The sequence below is a fragment of the Leuciscus leuciscus genome (assembly GCF_965113295.1).
Source record: "Leuciscus leuciscus genome assembly, chromosome: 15".
Classification (NCBI taxonomy): Eukaryota; Metazoa; Chordata; class Actinopteri; order Cypriniformes; family Leuciscidae; genus Leuciscus; species Leuciscus leuciscus.
Window position 1 is genome coordinate 9155333 of NC_138739.1, and position 19624 is coordinate 9174956.

A 19624-nucleotide genomic window follows, 5' to 3' on the forward strand; every position below is an offset into this window, starting at 1 on the left:
TCTTCCACACTCTGGGGGCGCGGGGAGAGATAAGAATACCCGTTTATACTTAGATTTAAACTTAGATTCTATAGGCTACTCCACATAAAAATGTGAAAAAATCTGAATGTATAGATTGTTTGATGTGTAGACACATAATATTAACATTACCTCTGTAGGCCTCTCTGTGGCAGCAGAAACTCTTTATCCCCATCGTCCTGTGAAGATGAGCATTTGGTTGAGTACACTTTATAACACTATTTGTCATAATTTCTGGTGTATTGAGTAGGCGACTTACAACTGCCTGGGGTTCTGTTGGGACAGGAGGCTCCAAAAGACAGATATTACCATCAGAATCTATTGGGACCAACAAAAATCCTAACCCAAAGTAAAATAAATGGAAATATCAAAAATAGCCTATATAAAAAATAACACATATGTAAACCTCTGACATTTTATGAAGGCCCTTGGATCTTTGGGACTGGCTCTGAAGTCCATCCAGGAATTCCCTCAGCCGTAAATGCTGCTGCACTGCTAGACACTGGATGCTTTAGTTATTTAATATGTCAAATGTTTGTAAAGTCAGGTAGCCTACACCCATACTATGCTCAAGCCTTACTTGACTGAATTATGTTTTTATATTAACATTTCAGCTGCTGCCATGTTCTTTTAATGCCTGCAGGATTGCACCTACATGAAAATTTAAATTAGGTTGAATAACATACTGTTCTTCCAGTTTCACCTCTGATATTATAACAGTTGGGCAAGTTACTTGTATTACTAACTACAAATGACATCTTCAACAGTGTAATTAGATTAATGTAATAATGACTATCTTTAGAAATTATTGGTCTACTTATTACTAATTACTAAATCCCATGTCAACCTTAAACACTTGAACAATACAAGGAGAGACAAGAAACTGCACTTTTAATGCTTTCAAATAAACAATTGCATGAATTATTCTTGAATTGACCAAAGTGTGTAGAGGGAGAAGGTTACATTAAAAATATAACTTTTAAAAATGTATGTTAAATAGCCTATACAGAATTGTTCTATAGTCTAATACAATTACATCAGATTAAACTTTAAATTACAGAAGAATTAAGAGTAATCCCTTTAATTAAATTACAGTATTTAGATTACTTGGTAATTAATTACACCCATCACTGTATAACAGTAATTAAAATGTGAAGAAATATGAAGACCTCTTTTTGTCTGGCGCTGTTGCCATGGTGACTCATAATATCTGTGATCCATTGATAATGTCTTTTTATAGTTGTGGTGCACGCGCTTAACTCAGAGTCAGTCAACTCAGAGTTGATTGAACTAACTCATTTCAGCTGTTCTGTAACCGAAAACTCAGAGTTTTCCATCTCAGGGTAAGTCAACTCAGAGTTCAAGTTTTAACTCAGAGTTGGTTGAACCTCCTTATTGAAACAGGCCCCAGGTCAGTTTCCCAGCATAAGTTGCCAGAGTAACTGAGTTTGAACTATTTTAAGTTTGCTTTATGAAACAGAATCAATCGACAATAAGTCTGACTAACCAAAATAAGCCTGGCTTGTATTATAATCTTGTTTTATGGAAGAGCCCTCGGGTCTGCATTAATAATGTCATTTAAAAGGCTCTATGTTTTTTTTTAAAGTGAATGTCCTTTTCATTTATGTTTTCACTTTGAAATGACATCCATGCCAGGGTTATTGTTGTTAACTAAAACATTATTATTTGTTTATTTATTTTAACGTTTACTGTAATAAAACTATAATAAATATTTTTCCCTGGTAGTTGTCAATGCAACGTGTATACATTTAATTGAAATATTTTGTATTATTATTATAAAATAAACATATATAACTATATAAAACAATTTTTTCATATACAAGAAAAAAAGAAAAATGACAAAAACACAAATTTATTAAAACTTTAAGATGGAAAATCTAAAAATAATTAACAAATTATTCAAAATATGAATAGCAACTCTAATAGTATATGTTATTTGTACTATTCCATAATGATAATCAATGATACTATATGATCCTAAAATAACACTGGCACATGATGACCAAGCAATCCTTTCAATCAAAATACAATTTGCATAAAAAATAATTATGATCATTTATAGCACTGAAACAGTTTATTTAAAAGCAAAACATATTGTGTTATATTAATTAATTGTATAGTGTAGTGATTGTAGTGATAAAACATTTTTGTCTTTTATAAGGGAATGAAGTTTATGTTGTCTATGATGATTGACATAACAATAAATCAAACATCAATATGGATTCTTAGGGAATTTGTAAATTAAAAACATTTTGTTACTGATGTTAAAGTCGCTTCAACAGAAACACACATACCATCAACTAATAACCTGAGCTCCGGCTTGTCTTATGAATCGAGTGTTTCCATCTTCCTGATTATCACAAAGCATTGGTCGCATAATTCTAGCAAGAAGAATAAATGTTACCAGTAGATTATATGTGATTTAAATGCAAATCAAGTAGTAAAAAATGTCTTGTACTATAGCAAATAAGCTCCACCTGGAGGACTTTATACGCTTAAACTATCAAATACTTAAATCACATCATTTGGGATGTTTAGATGATCACATTACTGTTTTCTGTGCTTTCAGTAACAGATGATTAAATAATCCATAGCTTTCCATAAAAAGGAAAGTGCTTATCATTAATCATGGTGACATGATGTAGAGGAACCCAGTTTGACCCTGTAAAGAACGACCAGAAGTCAAATCTGAAGTTCATTTAGAGTTTATTGAAGACAGTTCTCCACACTTCCAGTAGAAAATGGTATAAAGTAAGACCCCTCCTCAAAATAACTTAAGACACGGGTAAAAACAGTTCTTATAGGCACATGGATGATCAGCTGGCATCATTTCTACAGGTTCGGATACATTAACAGTACAATATCTGAACATAGAGTTTGGTTCTTCACACAAATGTGGACAATATCTTAGTTCAATATCAGTTCTCATGTAACTATCATAAGAGTAACAGGTGTTGTTTACACACTATAAGATAAAAAAAGGCAATATTATTTCTTAGTCACAGAAAAAAAAAATTCACTGGAACAGAACAATACATCCACAGAGTGAACTTGAGCTCATATAGACCCCTTTTCAGTTGGTAAACATGGTGACTTTTTTGTGGGCGGAGCTTAGGTGGAGGCGGAACGATCCCTCCGGCCGCTTTACTAACGTTAGTTTGCAAGTTTTGTTAACTTGTTTTTTTAATAATGACTGGAGAAAATCCGATTTTATCTTAATGTGCAACTGTCCAGGACCGCGATTGTTATTTGCAAAAGTTAATTTTAACGGACATCCCAGATTGGCTGACCCGGCATACACGCTCATTAAATGGATGGATGATCTGACAGGATTAACGTCAACGCTACCTCCGGTTGAGTGGCCTGACTTCTACACCGACCCGATAGAGAAACCGAGGGTAAAGAGAAACTGAGGGCAAATAAAGAGATGCCTATAACTGTACTAAATGGTCACGTTACGTGCAAGACTTGTGTGGTAGCCTACGATCCGCAGTTCTGCCTAGCCAGCGCCACGGCCAGACAGAAGACGACCATGTAAAGAGTGACATTACGGTGCAATTTTAATGATGTGAATATTTTCTAGAAATAAAAATTCCAGATACAGCATATTCATTTAACTATGTATTTGATTAGACTTTCTTACCAGGTTCTTCAAAAGTCTAATCACAATCAATCAAAACAACAATCATAGATGATTCACAAATAATCACAATCATTTAGAAAACATTATGCGATAAAATTTCAAATTGGAGCCTGTACTCCGTCGATTCTAGAACCCAACAAGATGAAATTTAATAATAATAATAGTAATTTAAGCTCCGTATTATGTAGCCGAATCTGTGCTGGTTTGTACTGGCCGCCTCCAGTTTTCCCTTTGTTTTGCCACCAGCTAACGCTGTGACGTAGGCTCAAAATTGGTCTATAAAAACACACTGATACTGATTCACCATCACATTTTAACATTATAATGACCAGTGCTGTCAACTCTAGAGAAAACACATGGCAATTAGAAATGTAGTACATTAGTACCTTCATATGGTCTCATACAGCTAACATGAGAACAGCTAAATAAAAATAAATTAGCACAACACATTAAACTCTAGCCTATGGGCTCATTCAATGATGTTAGCCAACAGCCAATCACACGCCTCGAAACGTGCAGAAGATGTCATTCTCTTCTCGTGAGAGAGACCGCTTGATTTAACTCTCTTCTGCCCAAGATTAAAGAATATAAAGTATATAAGTGCATTTAAACAGCAAGAAGAAACTAGCTTGCTATAACTGTGCAAGGGAAAGTTGTGAAGTTAGTTTAAATAGTAAAAAAAAAAAAAAAGTTGTATATATTATTTACAAAAACTATGATTCCCTATTCATTTTATAATAACAGAGTACTGGATTGTACACCTACATAATTGGTTTACAGCTCAAAAACAATTGTTTTAGAGCACCTAAAAATATTTACTATATTATTAAAATAGTTTGCTATTTTAAAATATAACATTTTAAATAGCAAAATGTATGTTTTACCTACATAATAGTTTTACAGCTCAAAAACACAAGCTCACTTTCCCATTAGAGGTTTTTCCAGTGGAAATGGTCGAGATAGATTAAGCCTGATGTGTGGGATCCTCTCAGATCAAATGACATTGTCTTGTTCTGTAAGAAAACAATGAATCAGAGAAGATAAAGACAGATAAATGAACAGACAGTCATTTAAAAGTTATAAAAACTCAGGAAATCAGCACGTGTGTCATCTATTCGTGAACAAGACTATTCCAACTACTTTGGAAAATAATTACAAACACAAACACAATTTTTTCACAATACAAGCAATGTTTTCCTCTCACTACAGTATCTGTAGGTGATACTTGCCATTTCTTAAAGCTCCTGCAGCGATAGTACATCACACCAGCAACACCAGCAGCTGCAGTTAACAGCAGAACAGCAACAACCATTCCTGCTACAACACCAGCAGACAGGCCTGAACCTGGATCAGCTAAAGACAGACCGTCAGTGAATCTGTCAGATTGACCTAGAACAAACACAATGAGATATCAGAAGGTCTGAGAGAGAACATGTGACTCTCATTCAGTTCAAAGTAGATCACCGTTTCACACAGTGATGTCAGAAGTAGAGATGCTTCAGGACCAAGTCGTCAAGATATTAAAATAAAAAAGATATAATAATAGGCCTACCGTCTTTTTACATTCCTCTGTTAGTATTATCCTTTCAAATGCCCACATTACTCACCAATGACAGAAACACTGAAGCTCCTAAAGATGCTGAATCTATTGTTGATCTTCAGTGTATATTCTCCAGAGTCTGTGTTTCTAATGTTTGTGATGGTCAGAGATCCAGTCTGATGATCCAGCTTCAGTCTGTCTCTGAATCTCTCTTTACACTGAACATCTGTACAGATCTGACTCTGATCTCCAGTGATTTCAGCGATGGGAATGTCTTTAAAATACCATTTCATCAAATCATCTGGGTTTCTTACACCAGGATCTAAAGTGACAGATTCTCCCTCTTTCACTGTCTTTCTCGTCACTTCTCGTTCATCAGCAGGAACACCTGAAACACAAACCAACAGATGCTGGAGGATCTTTTTGGGGAAGAAACTCTATAACAAGAACAAACTATGAAATGATTGTGAATTTTAATTTCCTAGATCTTGAGAAAATCTGTAGAAATAACATCAAACAATAAAATATAGTCAAGTGAATTGTCTATCTTTATTCATAAAGACTTAAAAAAAAAAAAAAATTGTATTAGAAATTCCAACTGGAAGTGTTGGATTAAAAATATATAATTTACTGCATTATATTTTCACTAAGCACTTATTGGAAAAAACTATTATAAATAAATAAAATATTTTGTGATCATATGACAAATTATTTTACATTTTCTTCACTGTCAGTCTGAAAGCAACATTTATCCATATTTTGTGCTAATAAACACAATGCATGTACTTATTTTAAATCAAATCCCCATCACTGTGAACCTCGGTGAACTAAACAGAACAAAAATAAAACTAATGGCTCACTAATGGACAGACAAATCAGTTTAAAATAATTCTGTACTTTTATTTTTTTGCAGGTACTTTTAAATAGAAAAAGCAACTCTGCATAATAAACACGTTAATGATGTGATTTAAATGCATGTAACCTGAATTGAAACCTTCGTAAATGACTCACCATGAACATGCACATTGAAGTATTTGTCACTGTTGATCATAGATTGATGATAAACTCCAGAGTCTGTGTTTCTGATGTCCATGATGGTCAGAGATCCAGTCTGATAATCCAGCTCCAGTCTGTCTCTGAATCTCTCATTACCTTCATCACACTGAACATCTGTACAGATATAACGGAGATCTCCACTGATTTGAGCGATGCGAATGCCATTAAAATACCACATAATTCCGTCTTGTGGGTTTATGGTAATACCAGCACGTAAAGTGACTGAATCTCCCTCCATCACTGACAGTCTGTCACCATCATATGCACCTGAAGAAGAGATAGGCTAAACAAGTTAGGCTAATTATACATTTCTTGTTGGATAGTAGGACTAGGAATGTTCTGTGAAAATGTTTTTTTTTTACATTGTGAGTAGAGAAATATGTCTGGATTCATAACGTTAACATCAGCAGAAGAACATCATTGATTTACACATTTACTCCTCAGACAAACATACATGAGTAGGGTACGGGGCTAAAGGCGCACCGGGGTTAAAGGACCCTTTGATTTCATTTTCCTCGAAAACACTAGATGGCACATATACTTGCCACAGCACTTTCCAAAACATCTGCTTTTCAAGCTGCATGTGGAAATTTGTCTGATCCTTAATGCAGTTTTTAAGTTTATTCTGCGCTAATTTGATCTGATATTTCATGTTTTTTTTGTTTGCTTTTTTTATGTTGTAGATTTAATTAGCAAATGAGAATTGCTCAAATTATTTACCATATTTTGAGATAAATGTCTTAATGATTTTCAGTTTTGTTCAAGGTAATCAAAGCAACAGTTTTTCAATAACGGAAGAATATGTCAAAGTATGATATTTGGGGTAAAAGGCGCTCCTGCTGTTGGGGTGAAAGGCACAATAATTAATGTAAAATATATGATAATAAACAGCTTGCTGACTTTTCCATTTGTTTTCATGACATGGTTCGATATATGGTAAATATCGTATATATAAGCTGGATGTCCACCTTAAAGATATTTAATATATTTATAAATAATATTAATATAATTTCATATTTATAATGAAACAATTATATTTAACCATGAAATTGATCATATCATATAATAAAATAGAATTTAATGTTACTACTGTAAATTTATATTAAGTTAATATGGGATCTCATCCAATGCTTTTACAATACTTTTGTTATTTAATGTAATTTTTTCGATTTTTTGTAATATTAACATGTTAATGACAGTAAGTTTATTTAACAAAAATGAATTTTAACTTTGCTAAAGTGATTATTTTGAACAAGTATTAACTATTATTAACACCATATTATGTTTACCTTAAGTATTTGTATCAGTAATGTGTGTCTTTTGCCCCATCATGCTGGTTTTACCCCGTCTGACTGTTGGGGAAACTTAATATCTCGTTTAACATAATACACCGCATACACACACACACACACACACCCTGATTCGTATATTACATATTGCACTTACATTATACAGCCAAGTAATAGTGTTCATTGCATACTTTTACAGACTCAAATGATGTGCTGCACTTCGACGACAAAACGCTAATAAATTACTTCAAACTCCTAAGAAATGCAGTGATATGATTTTACCTTTTCTACCAAGCTTATAAAAACTTCTCTTTCTGCCGCACTTAATTTAAAACACGTCTATTGTTTCTCCATTTGAATCTGGTGATGTATTACTCACTGTTTTACCTCACAGAAACTTCTGGCTGAATTCGTTGGTTGCTTGGTAACAGACCTGAGACCTGATTACCGAACTCGATGAAGCGATTTAAGATTTCCTAACTAGAAGATACATTAAGACAGTCAGGATAAGAATCCTAAATCGACTAAAGATTTGCTTCAGTAATACGAATTTGTGAAAAACATGTCAGATCTCAATTTATGACTCAAGATAGAACGTTTTCGCCCTCTGATGAAAATTCACAGGACTGGAAAAGTAGCTTAGCTAACTTTATCTTTGTCCACCAAATTAAGACTATTATACATTTCGAGTTTTTATTCAGAGTTATATACTGGTTTTATTTAACAAATTCCCTCACATTTGCGTTTCAACTTTCATTCGACACAGACTGCTCTCACGAGCAGGTTCTCCAGCTGGTAAAACGTGTCTAAAATGACTTAGCCTAGTCATCATTTGTTTGCATTGTTGACATGAAGATGAAATGTAAAATAAAAAAAGCGTCTTACCGTGCACGAGGGATGCAAACACTGCGAGCACGCAAACCAAAAACTTATTTTTCACCATATTTTCTCCGGTGAATGACGTGCCATCATCGTTCCCTCTTCGCTCCTCTTCCGCGTGGTGGACCAATCAAATTGGATATGGCTCTGCACAGGTGTATCCTATCAGAGCCCGTCTACGGAGAGCCTTGGCACTTCCTATTAGCCCCATAGAGCTGGTAAGTCCCGCCCATCCGTAAAACCCCAACCTCTAGGTTGAAAAATCGTCAATGCAAGTGAATGGGAGAAAATTTTTATTTTCTGGTCCCGTTTGAATTGTGCCATGAATGTGAACATATGTTGGCTGTGAATTTTTAATATAATTTTTCATGTTACGAGTTTGACAGTATATTGTATGATTCTTCGGCTAGCAGTTGTGGAAAAGACATAACGAGAAAGACTACATGTCGCCTATGTGACGTCACCCCATAAAGTTGACTTACCCGTGGTTTTCGCCAACCCCAACGATTCTGTCCTCTCCCTGAAAGAAGGCGGTAAAGTGCACCAAAGACACAGTCATGTTTAGCGGGATCTGTGAGCTAGTGTCCGTGTGCGAGTGGTGATGTTTCAAACACGTCGAAAGCAGCGAAGAGTTGTAGTCCACAAAGTGCTCTCACACAAAGTCTAACCGTATCAAACTTCTACCCGCTAAATTATAGAATTCTTTACACAAAAAATTATATTAAAAATTCACAGACTACAAATGTTCACATTCATGGCACAATTCAAACGGGACCAGAAAATAATTATTTTCTCCCATTCACTTGCATTGACGATTTTTCAACCTAGAGGTCCAGTGGGGTTAGCGGGACTACCAGCTCTATTCGGTTGTTAAGTCGTGACGTAACCACTCTCCGATAATACTGTTTCCGGGTCCAAAGTCCAGGTCCTCTCTACCTACCTACCGCTTTCGCTAGTGTTTTGGTTATTATTGAGTGTTTTTACAATGCTGCAGTGCCGTGTCCCGTGTCCCGAGCTAACTCACTTCAACCTCGTAAATCTTCTTTTTCATTGATGCCTGGACTCTACCCTTAATTATGCCACCTGAGTGATGAGCTACACTAACCACTCTGTTGGTGTTAAAGGAATTTAAACCCTTTTTGACCGCCAAGGGTGCCTCACTAAGAAGGACGTGATCGTAAATAAATGTACAGGTTCCGCCATTGTTATTTCTGGACGAGCGGAGCGCTTGGACCCGGAAAAGGCTCAACGTCACGCGTGATGTCAGACTTAACAATCGGATAGTATCGATCTTGGTTGCAGTTCCATTAGAATTCAACTGGAGGTGATCGTGGGCGAGTGCAGACTTAATGGGAGTCTATGGGGCTAGACGGCTAAATTTTTCTCTTTCACCCGATTGCCGTTGAGAAATCTCAGATTTGATTGTAGGTTTTGCAAGTTCAACATGGGTTTTAGGTCAAAAATTGAATGAACGAGTACTTATGTCCTTTCGATTTCTTACAGGTTGAGTTGTTGTTGCCCATAACACGCTAGCATTCTGCTAATGAACGCTGATTGGTCAGTGAAGGAATGATTACGACCAGAGATACCGCTTGATGGCATCGTGGCATCCGAAGCTGGACCAGAAACAAACAAAAACTCTTCTAGCACGTGTATTTACCTGTGTCAGCTGTGTTGTGTATTTACCTGTGTCAGCTGTGTTGTCGATGCCTTGAGAGAAAAGAAAGTGCAGAGCGCGAAAGCACCAATGCGACTGAAGGATTGCCGTAAAGCATACTAGTATCTCTGGTCGTACGATGTGTATGACGTCATTTACATTTTAAAAGACTTTTTAAAGCAAATAAGTGACTCTAAAAAAATCTAACACCCAGCAGTGTGTAATTTCTTTGCATCTCCTTTCGAATACAACATTCAAATTACTAGACAAAAAATTATATCCTGAGAAAAGTGTATTTTGAGGGGTATAGCTCCATAGCCCTCCATTCATTCTGCACTCGTCCTGCGAGCGCCCCCGCATGGACAGAGACGTGTTACTGCAGCCAGTCCAGAAACCGGAAGTAACCAGAGAGTGCCAATTCTCTTGCTATTAGACATTCTCTGATCCTATGATGAAATCTCCAAATACCCACACTTGCTGTCTTTTCACTTGAGCACCTGTCTACTTGCATGACGTATTTCCTCTATTTGGCCCAAGTATTCAAGTAGGCGTAAAGACTGCAAGTGTTTTGATTAGTGATGGGAAGCCGAGGCTTTCTGAACCATTTGAGGTTTTCATCAAATTTTGCAAATGCGCCTTAGTCACATCTGGGCCCTATACCATGAAGCCGGTTTAGGTGGCTAGCCAGCTATGTTTCAGTTCAGTTTAGTTTAGCAAAGAAACATAGGCCTATAGGTGACGTAACTTATTCCCAGTGTCTGTTGCAATGACTTCACCTTTTCTTCCAAATCCGGTGGACATCTCAGCGCAAATTGTTTGACGAGCACTTCGTAAAGAAAGAGTTTTTAGCCAGACAAAATCCCCTTGCCTTTCCTGATAGTTACTTGTATGAAAGATACAGATTTTCCGCGGAAGGAATGTCTTATCTTTGCGAACTTCTTGAGCCGCACATAAAGAATTTAACACGTCAAATTCATGCACTTACTGTACCGCAAATATTGCGTTGCGTTTTCTTGCAAGGGGTAGCCTACATACTTGCACGGTGGGTGACGCACAGAAACACGGTTTGTCGAACCATTCGCAAGGTGGTCCTCGCTCTGCAGGAGTACATGAATAGTTTCATTAATAGTGTTCCCCGGACATTTATCGACCATTTCCATAAAAGAGGGCTTTTATAAAATTGCCGGTAAGTTATATTGATAGGGTGACATCACATGAGCAAATTTTTTTTTTTTTTTTAAAAAGCAAATTTCACAAATGTACTATACAATATAATACATGTTAAGAATTATTTTAAATCTTTATTATTATTCTGTTAAACTTATGATAGGATTCCCTAGAGTCATTGCAACATGTACACTCACCTAAAGGATTATTAGGAACACCTGTTCAATTTCTCATTAATGCAATTATCTAATCAACCAATCACATGGCAGTTGCTTCAATGCATTTAGGGGTGTGGTCCTGGTCAAGACAATCTCCTGAACTCCAAAACTGAATGTCAGAATGGGAAAGAAAGGTGATTTAAGCAATTTTGAGCGTGGCATGGTTGTTGGTGCCAGACGGGCCGGTCTGAGTATTTCACAATCTGCTCAGTTACTGGGATTTTCACGCACAACCATTTCTAGGGTTTACAAAGAATGGTGTGAAAAGGGAAAAACGTCCAGTATGCAGCAGTCCTGTGAGAGAAAATGCCTTGTTGATGCTAGAGGTCAGAGGAGAATGGGCCGACTGAGTCAAGCTGATAGAAGAGCAACTTTGACTGAAATAACCACTCGTTACAACCGAGGTATGCAGCAAAGCATTTGTGAAGCCACAACACGCACAACCTTGAGGCGGATGGGCTACAACAGCAGAAGACCCCACCGGGTACCACTCATCTCCACTACAAATAGGAAAAAGAGGCTACAATTTGCACAAGCTCACCAAAATTGGACAGTTGAAGACTGGAAAAATGTTGCCTGGTCTGATGAGTCTCGGTTTCTGTTGAGACATTCAGATGGTAGAGTCAGAATTTGGCGTAAACAGAATGAGAACATGGATCCATCATGCCTTGTTACCACTGTGCAGGCTGGTGGTGGTGGTGTAATGGTGTGGGGGATGTTTTCTTGGCACACTTTAGGACCCTTAGTGCCAATTGGGCATCGTTTAAATGCCACGGCCTACCTGAGCATTGTTTCTGACCATGTCCATCCCTTTATGACCACCATGTACCCATCCTCTGATGGCTACTTCCAGCAGGATAATGCACCATGTCACAAAGTTCGAATCATTTCAAATTGGTTTCATGAACATGACAATGAGTTCACTGTACTAAAATGGCCCCCACAGTCACCAGATCTCAACCCAATAGAGCATCTTTGGGATGTGGTGGAACGGGAGCTTCGTGCCCTGGATGTGCATCCCACAACTCTCCATCAACTGCAAGATGCTATCCTATCAATATGGGCCAACATTTCTAAAGAATGCTTTCAGCACCTTGTTGAATCAATGCCACGTAGAATTAAGGCAGTTCTGAAGGCGAAAGGGGGTCAAACACAGTATTAGTATGGTGTTCCTAATAATCCTTTAGGTGAGTGTATGTAGTCTATTGCTCCAATCTCCACTGCTCTAGGGGAACATGAGGCAGATTATGTTAATAGGAAGTCCTATCACAGCCTTAATGTTCAGGTAGAGATGATATGAATATGTGAGATGATTATTTTCTGTGAGATGAATCTTTAAATTAATAGTAACATTAACAGATATAACAATGATCTACTAAACATTTCATCTGCAGACAACTTGTGGTGGTCATGAACGTATGATCACAAGTTTGGATGCCAAACGGCCTGGCTCCAGTGCTTGACTCACACATTTTCCGTGAGTCTTTGTTGTGTCGGCACTTTGAGGAAAGCAAGTTAAATTTGGTACAGTACAAAACACTGTTAATTTGAACTGAGATAGAAAAACCTACACAATAACCCCCTATCATAACCCTCAGACAGGGCCACAGCACCGCTTCAATGTGGCCCTCAGTAAAACCAGAGTGAAGATAGAGATAACCTTTGGCCTCCTAAAGGCACGTTTCAACTGTGTTCGGCGCTTAAGAGTCACAAGAGCGGGCATCACAGATAGTGGCTGCATGTGCCATTCTGCACAATATAGCCACCAGTAGAAAGGAGCGAGAAACACCACAAAACCAGCTTCTCCCCGATGAAACTGACCCAATCACACTTGACCACCCAGCTGGTGCAGATGTAGATGCAATCACCATACAGTATTACACTTAATAAAAGCACATTGAAACTGCAGATAGGTCTCAAACTGTTTTATTGGTTTTGTGGGATGAGAGGGAGAAAGAGAGCAAGAGAAAGTTGCATTAATAAATATTCATACTAAAGTGTTACTTGGTTAAATAAGTTCACATACTGAGATCAGTTTTATCCAGCTGTTTGATCTCCAATTTTTTTTTTGGAGCCTCCTCAGCTCACAGTCCAGCTCCTTTAGTGTGCAGTCTAGTTCAAGACTCCTTTAGTGTGCAGTCTAGTTCGAGACTCTTTTAGTGTGCAGTCTAGTTCGAGACTCTTTTAGTGTGCAGTCTAGTTCGAGACTCTTTTAGTGTGCAGTCTAGTTCGAGACTCCTTTAGTGTGCAGTCTAGTTCGAGACTCTTTTAGTGTGCAGTCTAGTTCGAGACTCTTTTAGTGTGCAGTCTAGTTCGAGACTCCTTTAGTGTGCAGTCTAGTTCGAGACTCCTTTAGTGTGCAGTCTAGTTCGAGACTCCTTTAGTGTGCAGTCTAGTTCGAGACTCTTTTAGTGTGCAGTCTAGTTCGAGACTCTTTTAGTGTGCAGTCTAGTTCGAGACTCCTTTAGTGTGCAGTCTAGTTCGAGACTCCTTTAGTGTGCAGTCTAGTTCGAGACTCCTTTAGTGTGCAGTCTAGTTCGAGACTCCTTTAGTGTGCAGTCTAGTTCGAGACTCCTTTAGTGTGCAGTCTAGTTCGAGACTCCTTTAGTGTGCAGTCTAGTTCGAGACTCCTTTAGTGTGCGACTCCTTTAGTGCGCAGTCTAGTTCGAGACTCCTCTTTCTATAATGTTCAGCACCCATTCTGATACACCGGGAAGCTTTGCCCACGCATGTGCATGCATAGCTAAGGGTTGAATGAGATCGGAGCTCTGGCCGTGACATAGTGGCGGCCGGGGAGCTTCGGTATGCTGTATTATAGACACCGCATTTGCAGCGCTCGAGGCGGGGAGTGTGTTGATCACAGCGGGCGGTTCGCCCGCGCTCGGCTCTCTCACGGCAGGTAGCTGAGAGACGGCGAGCGTGGGGGAAACCGAGGGATTCGTCATGTCTGTGAGTGAATGTGGGCGCAGGACAGCGGGCACATTTGCACTGAAAACACCATCGACCTGAGTCGGCTGTATGTGTGTTGGTTTCGTTTTTACAGAAACCGAGAGACATGCAGCGTGTAGTGTTTGTGGGCACTGGGATGTGGGCACGCTCACTACATTCTGTGCGCAATCGACATGAGTCGATTTTATGTGCGCGAGCCCTGTGGGGCGGGCTGTGTCTGTGTGTAGGAATGGGCACTGGGCAGTGGGCATTTTTACTACACTCATAACACCGTCGGCCGTGGCCGGAATACCAGAAAATACACTCTTTACAGGATTTATCTGGGTCTCCGTGAAAACGGCGTTTGTGTACAGGCAAGCGGGTAATGTAACCGACTTGTTTACTGCAGAGTACACTGGAACAGTCGCATGTAATGGAACTGGACGAGCGAGAAGTTTTGGTGGAAACCCGGCCGCAGCGGGGCTTGAACACCGTCGTTTTCCTAAGCTGGCTAGGAAGACTTTGAGACCTCGGGCTTCATCTCAATCTTCGGCCGAGTCCCACGCGGTGGGGGGCGGCGGCCGGCAGAGCGAGAGCGTGGTCTCTGGTCCCGGGCCTGTCGACGCTGTGAGGCGGCGGCGGGGGGCGGCGGCTGCGAGCTGCGAGCAGACGGCTGTTTAGAGCGGCCTGATGCGGAGCTAGAGCGCTTTGGCAAAAAGTGCTTCATGGCCTGCGACGTCTTTTGTACCTCGGCGAATCTGTCCGCGAAATCTTTGACGGACGATCCGAAGAGGCCAGTAGCAGAAACGGGGGCGTCGAGGAACACAGAGCGCTCCGAGTCCGGCATTTCTGAAAGCGTCAGCCAGAGGTGTCTCTCAGCAACGGTGAGAGAGGCCATGTTCCGCCCTATGGCCTGTGCAGCGGATTTTGTAGCGCGGAGAGCGAGGTCCGTAGCGCTCCTTAAATCCGCCACGTTGACTGCTTCCGTGCCTTCCTCGTCCAGCTTTCGGAGAAGGTTAGCTTGGAAGATCTGGAGAGTGGCCATAGTGTGTAGCGCTGATGCAGCCTGCCCAGCGGCGGTGTAAGCGCGACTGTGCAGGGTAGAAGTAGCGCGGCAGGCTTTTGAAGGTAGCGCCGTCTTAGTCCGCCGTCCAGCAGAGGGCGGGCAAAGATGGGCTGCTACTGCCTCCTCCACCAGAGGAAGAGCGAGGTATCCTCTGTCTTTGGCACCGTCCACCACGGAGAATGCCGCTGAAGCAGAGGAGCGCAGCCTGGCTGAGAAAGGGGCGCTCCAAGACTTTGCCAGTTCTTCATGAAGCTCAGGAAGAAACGGGGCGGGTCTTGAGGGCGTGGAAACGCGGTCCCCTTGTAGGAAACAACCGTCCAGACGGTTGCGTGTAGGCTCGGCGGGCGCGGACCACTCGAGGCCGAGGCTCTCTGTGGCCTGTGTGAGCAGACGCATCAGCTCAGCTTCAATACTGGCCCGTTTTCCTGACGACTCGCGGGCAGAAGAAGGGGCGAGGTCCACAGAGCTCGCCCAATCCTCGCTGTCCGAAGCCAGGATAGAGCAGTTGTCCTCCTCGAAAACTGCCGCTTCTTCTTTGTCATCTCCGGCGGAAGCGGCGGCCAACGGCGGCCACTGTCCGGGAGTGAGAGACTCGAGTGAAGCAGACGGCGAAGCTGGCAGGCGAACCGGCGAGCTTCTCTCGGTGGAAGGCTCAGGGATCCGCTGAGCACGGCGCTTTTTACGGCGCGGCGTCACAGCGGGAAGTGCAGGCTCGTGGAAGGTTGCCATGCGAGTCCTCAGAGTCGCCATAGGCATAAGCTCGCAGTGAGGGCATCCGCCGTCGGCGAGCGCTAGAGCTGCATGTCCTTCACCCAGGCAGGAAACGCAGATGACATGGCGGTCCCCGTCGCTGAGTGGGGCTCGGCACGAGCCACAGGATGGACGAGACATCTTGAAAAAGACGCTCTGCTCTTTTAGTGAAGGAGTGTGAGTCGCGGCGGCGAACACACACTAGCAATGAAAAGGATATGACGCCGGATAGCGTAGCAGGAACGGCGGTTGAAGGCGGCGCGGCCAGCGACTCCAGGTACCGAACTCGTCCCGCTGAAATGCTTTTTCCACGGCGCGGCTTCTTCTCTCTGGATCCAGCGATGCGTGAGCTCCGCTGAAGAGATGAAAAATCGGTAAGCTAGCCTTTCGATGCTATATTTATAGCCCCAGGCCACGCCCGTTTCGGCGGGACGTGACGTATTGGGCGCGAAGCGCCCCCATTGGTGCTGACGTCACGATAGGGCCTTATCGATAGGCTGCTGCAGTTGCCGCAGGGCAGCCAATAGGCGCGCAAGCTGTCTCGTCTATGTCTGCATGCTGCCGCAACGCGTTTTACATTATTTCAAAATTAAGGATAATTTTTTGGCTTCAGTATCTCGCGGAAAAGAGATTTTCCCCTAGCGTAAGACTTACGCAGTACGAGAGTACCTCTCGTAAGAGAACTAGCATGTTTGAAACGTTAACACATATTCCCTATGTGACGTCTGCTTAGCTGCAGACATGTCTGCATAATCGTACTCTTAACGGCTCTGATCGTAGCCTACTTTGACTAGTGCTGGTTACTTGAAAAATCACATTTCGTGATAGTGTCCTGGACGCGGGGCATTCATTGATAGTAAACGGATGCCCGCACTTCTTCTAGATAGATAGAAGATAGATTAGATTAGAAGATAGATTCTTCTAGATAGATAGCCTCGCACGGGGTAGACACGATGCAAGAAATTACAGGACATACGATTTTGCCTTTTAAAGCACAATTGCGGTGACAAATAGCAATAGGACATAAATAAATGTCATGTAGAATACCAAATATGAGCCCAAATGACCACCCAATATGGAATGGTCCGAGCCTCAGCATCAGCGTTTTCTGCAAATAAAAATCTTGCCATGCAAATTAAAAACTCGTGTAGCTATTTATGGGTTGAACCCAGTTATTCATTTGTCAGCTACTTGATGCTTTTCTGTTCTATCTTGAATAACGTGACGCGTCCATAATGCGCTGTTCCCGAGATGTAAAGGGCTGTTTCTCTGGCTTTTTTCAAGGCTCATACAATTTGTGGCTTGGCTTGACAAGCAGTCTAATGGTGTAATTCTAACAAAATCCAAATGTTAAACATATTTTATGGGCCTTTACGCGTACACTTCCTATTTGAAATGTAGATGAATGATGAATGAGCACAGAGCAAGATCGCCCAGTGTAAAGCCAAACGTGATTGGTTGAAGCGAGAACGTGCTACGATTGGCCAGCTCGATGTGGCCGTTATCTGATTGGCTTGAGTAGGCGGTGGGTGGAGTCCACTTATTTGTGGATCTGTCTGCACGTCAACGCTAGAAGTGTTTCAAAATCCACAAATGCGTGAGGGGATTCACAAATGTGTGCAGCGATTTACAAATGCACAGAAAGCGGTTCACAAATAAATGCCAGGCAGAGTTGTGTTTGTAAAATAATAAAACATTTGTAAATATTTTATTTATTTGCAAATCTCATTTTATTTATTTGTGTATTTTATATTTTTTTGTGAAACTCTTTACATTTATTTGTGGATCTTAATCTATTTATTTGTGAATCCGAAACATTTTTGTGAATCTCTTTACATTTATTTGTGAATATTAATCTATTTATTTGGAATATTGCAACAATAATACCCCCATACAGTTTGACCCCGTAAAGAACGACCGATCCGATCGTTTAATGAAGACCAGAAGTCAAGTCTGAAGTTCATTTAGTTTATTGAAGACCGTTCTCCACACTTCCAGTAGAAAATAGTATAAAGTAAGACCCATCCTCAAAATAACTTCAGACACAGATGAAAACAGTTCTTATAGGCACATGGATGATCAGCTGGTGTCATTTCTACAGGTTCTGATACATTAACAGTACAATATCTGAACATAGTGTTTGGTTCTTCACACAAATGTGGACAATATCTTTGACACAGTTCTCATGTAACTATCATTAGAGTAACAGGCGAGTGCGTTTACTCTCATAAGACAAAAAAAGGCAATATTCTTTCTTAGAGTCACAGAAAATCACTGGAACAGAAGAATACATCCACAGAGAGTGAACCTGAGCTTATATAAAACACGCTGATACTGATACACCATCACATTTTAACATTATAACGACCAGTGCGGTCAACTCGAGAGAATACATATGGCACTTATACATGTAGTGCATTAGTAACCTTCACATTGTCTCATACAACATGAGAACAGCTAAAGAAACATAAATTAGCACAACACATTAAACTCTAGCCTATGGGCTCATACAATAATGGTAGCCAGCAGCCAATCACACGCCTCGAAACGTGCAGAAGATGTGATTCACTTCTTGTGAAAGAGAGCTTGATTTAACTCTCTTCTGCCCAAGATTAAGAGATTAAAGAATATAAAGTACATAAGTGCATTTAAACAGCAAGAAGAAACCATCTTGCTATATCTGTGCAAGGGAAAGTTGTGAAGTTAGTTTAAATTGGGGGTTTTCAAAGTCTAAGACAGTGGGCTTCCCTTTTGACAGAACTTACCAATGCCCCACTGACACACACACACACACACACACACACACTCTTAACTCCTCACTTTTATCATTGTTTGTGTTAACATGAAAAATGCTGAAAAGTGCAGTTCAGAATAATAACAATTTAACTTTAATTTATTAATTTAAACTTTACCACTCTCCGCGCCTCCCCTGGCATGCTCTGGCACCCCCTGAGGAGGACCCCTCCCCCCACACTTTGAAAACCCCTGGTTTAAATAGTTTATTTTTATTTTTATATATTATTATTATTATATATTATTTAGGAAAACTATGATTCCCTATTCATTTTATAATAAAAGAGTACTGGATTGTAAACCTACATAATTGTTTTACAGCTACTAAAAATATAAAATATTAAAATAGTAAAAATTATGTTTTACCTACATAATCATTTTACAGCTCAAAAACACAAGCTCATTTTCCCATTAGAGGTTTTTCCACTGTAAATAGATGAGGTAGATTAAGCCTGATGTGTGGGATCCTCTCAGATCACACCGTTGTCTTGTTCTGTAAGAAAACAATGAATCACAGAAAATATAGACAGAAATTAACAGAGTTTTTTAAAAGTTATAAAAACTCAGGAAATCAGCACATTCGTCATCTATTCGTGAAC

The 19624-nt window shown here is 40.3% G+C and overlaps 1 protein-coding gene and 1 long non-coding RNA gene across 3 annotated transcripts in view; one reads left to right on the forward strand and one right to left on the reverse strand.

Moving 5' to 3' along the window:
- Nucleotides 1–1743: 1743 nt before the first annotated feature.
- On the forward strand, nt 1744–18898 carry LOC309476459. Its single transcript, XR_014198171.1, has 2 exons — nt 1744–2693; nt 18130–18898. It is a non-coding gene; the product is annotated as an uncharacterized lncRNA (long non-coding RNA).
- Nucleotides 2729–19624, reverse strand: part of LOC309476063 (uncharacterized protein) — a 204092-nt gene continuing 187196 nt past the window's right edge. Inside the window, exons 1-4 of one of the 2 annotated variants that reach the window (XM_082139212.1) lie at nt 8453–8559; nt 6234–6545; nt 5290–5610; nt 2729–5071 (exon numbers count right to left, since the gene is read on the reverse strand). In XM_082139212.1, coding sequence (XP_081995338.1) covers nt 4794–5071; nt 5290–5610; nt 6234–6545; nt 8453–8510 — 969 coding nt within the window. In that variant the 5' untranslated portion in view covers nt 8511–8559 and the 3' untranslated portion in view covers nt 2729–4793. Of the gene's footprint in view, nt 5072–5289; nt 5611–6233; nt 6546–8452; nt 8560–19624 lie in introns of those variants that run through there. The other variant, XM_082139213.1, reaches the window with a different exon arrangement.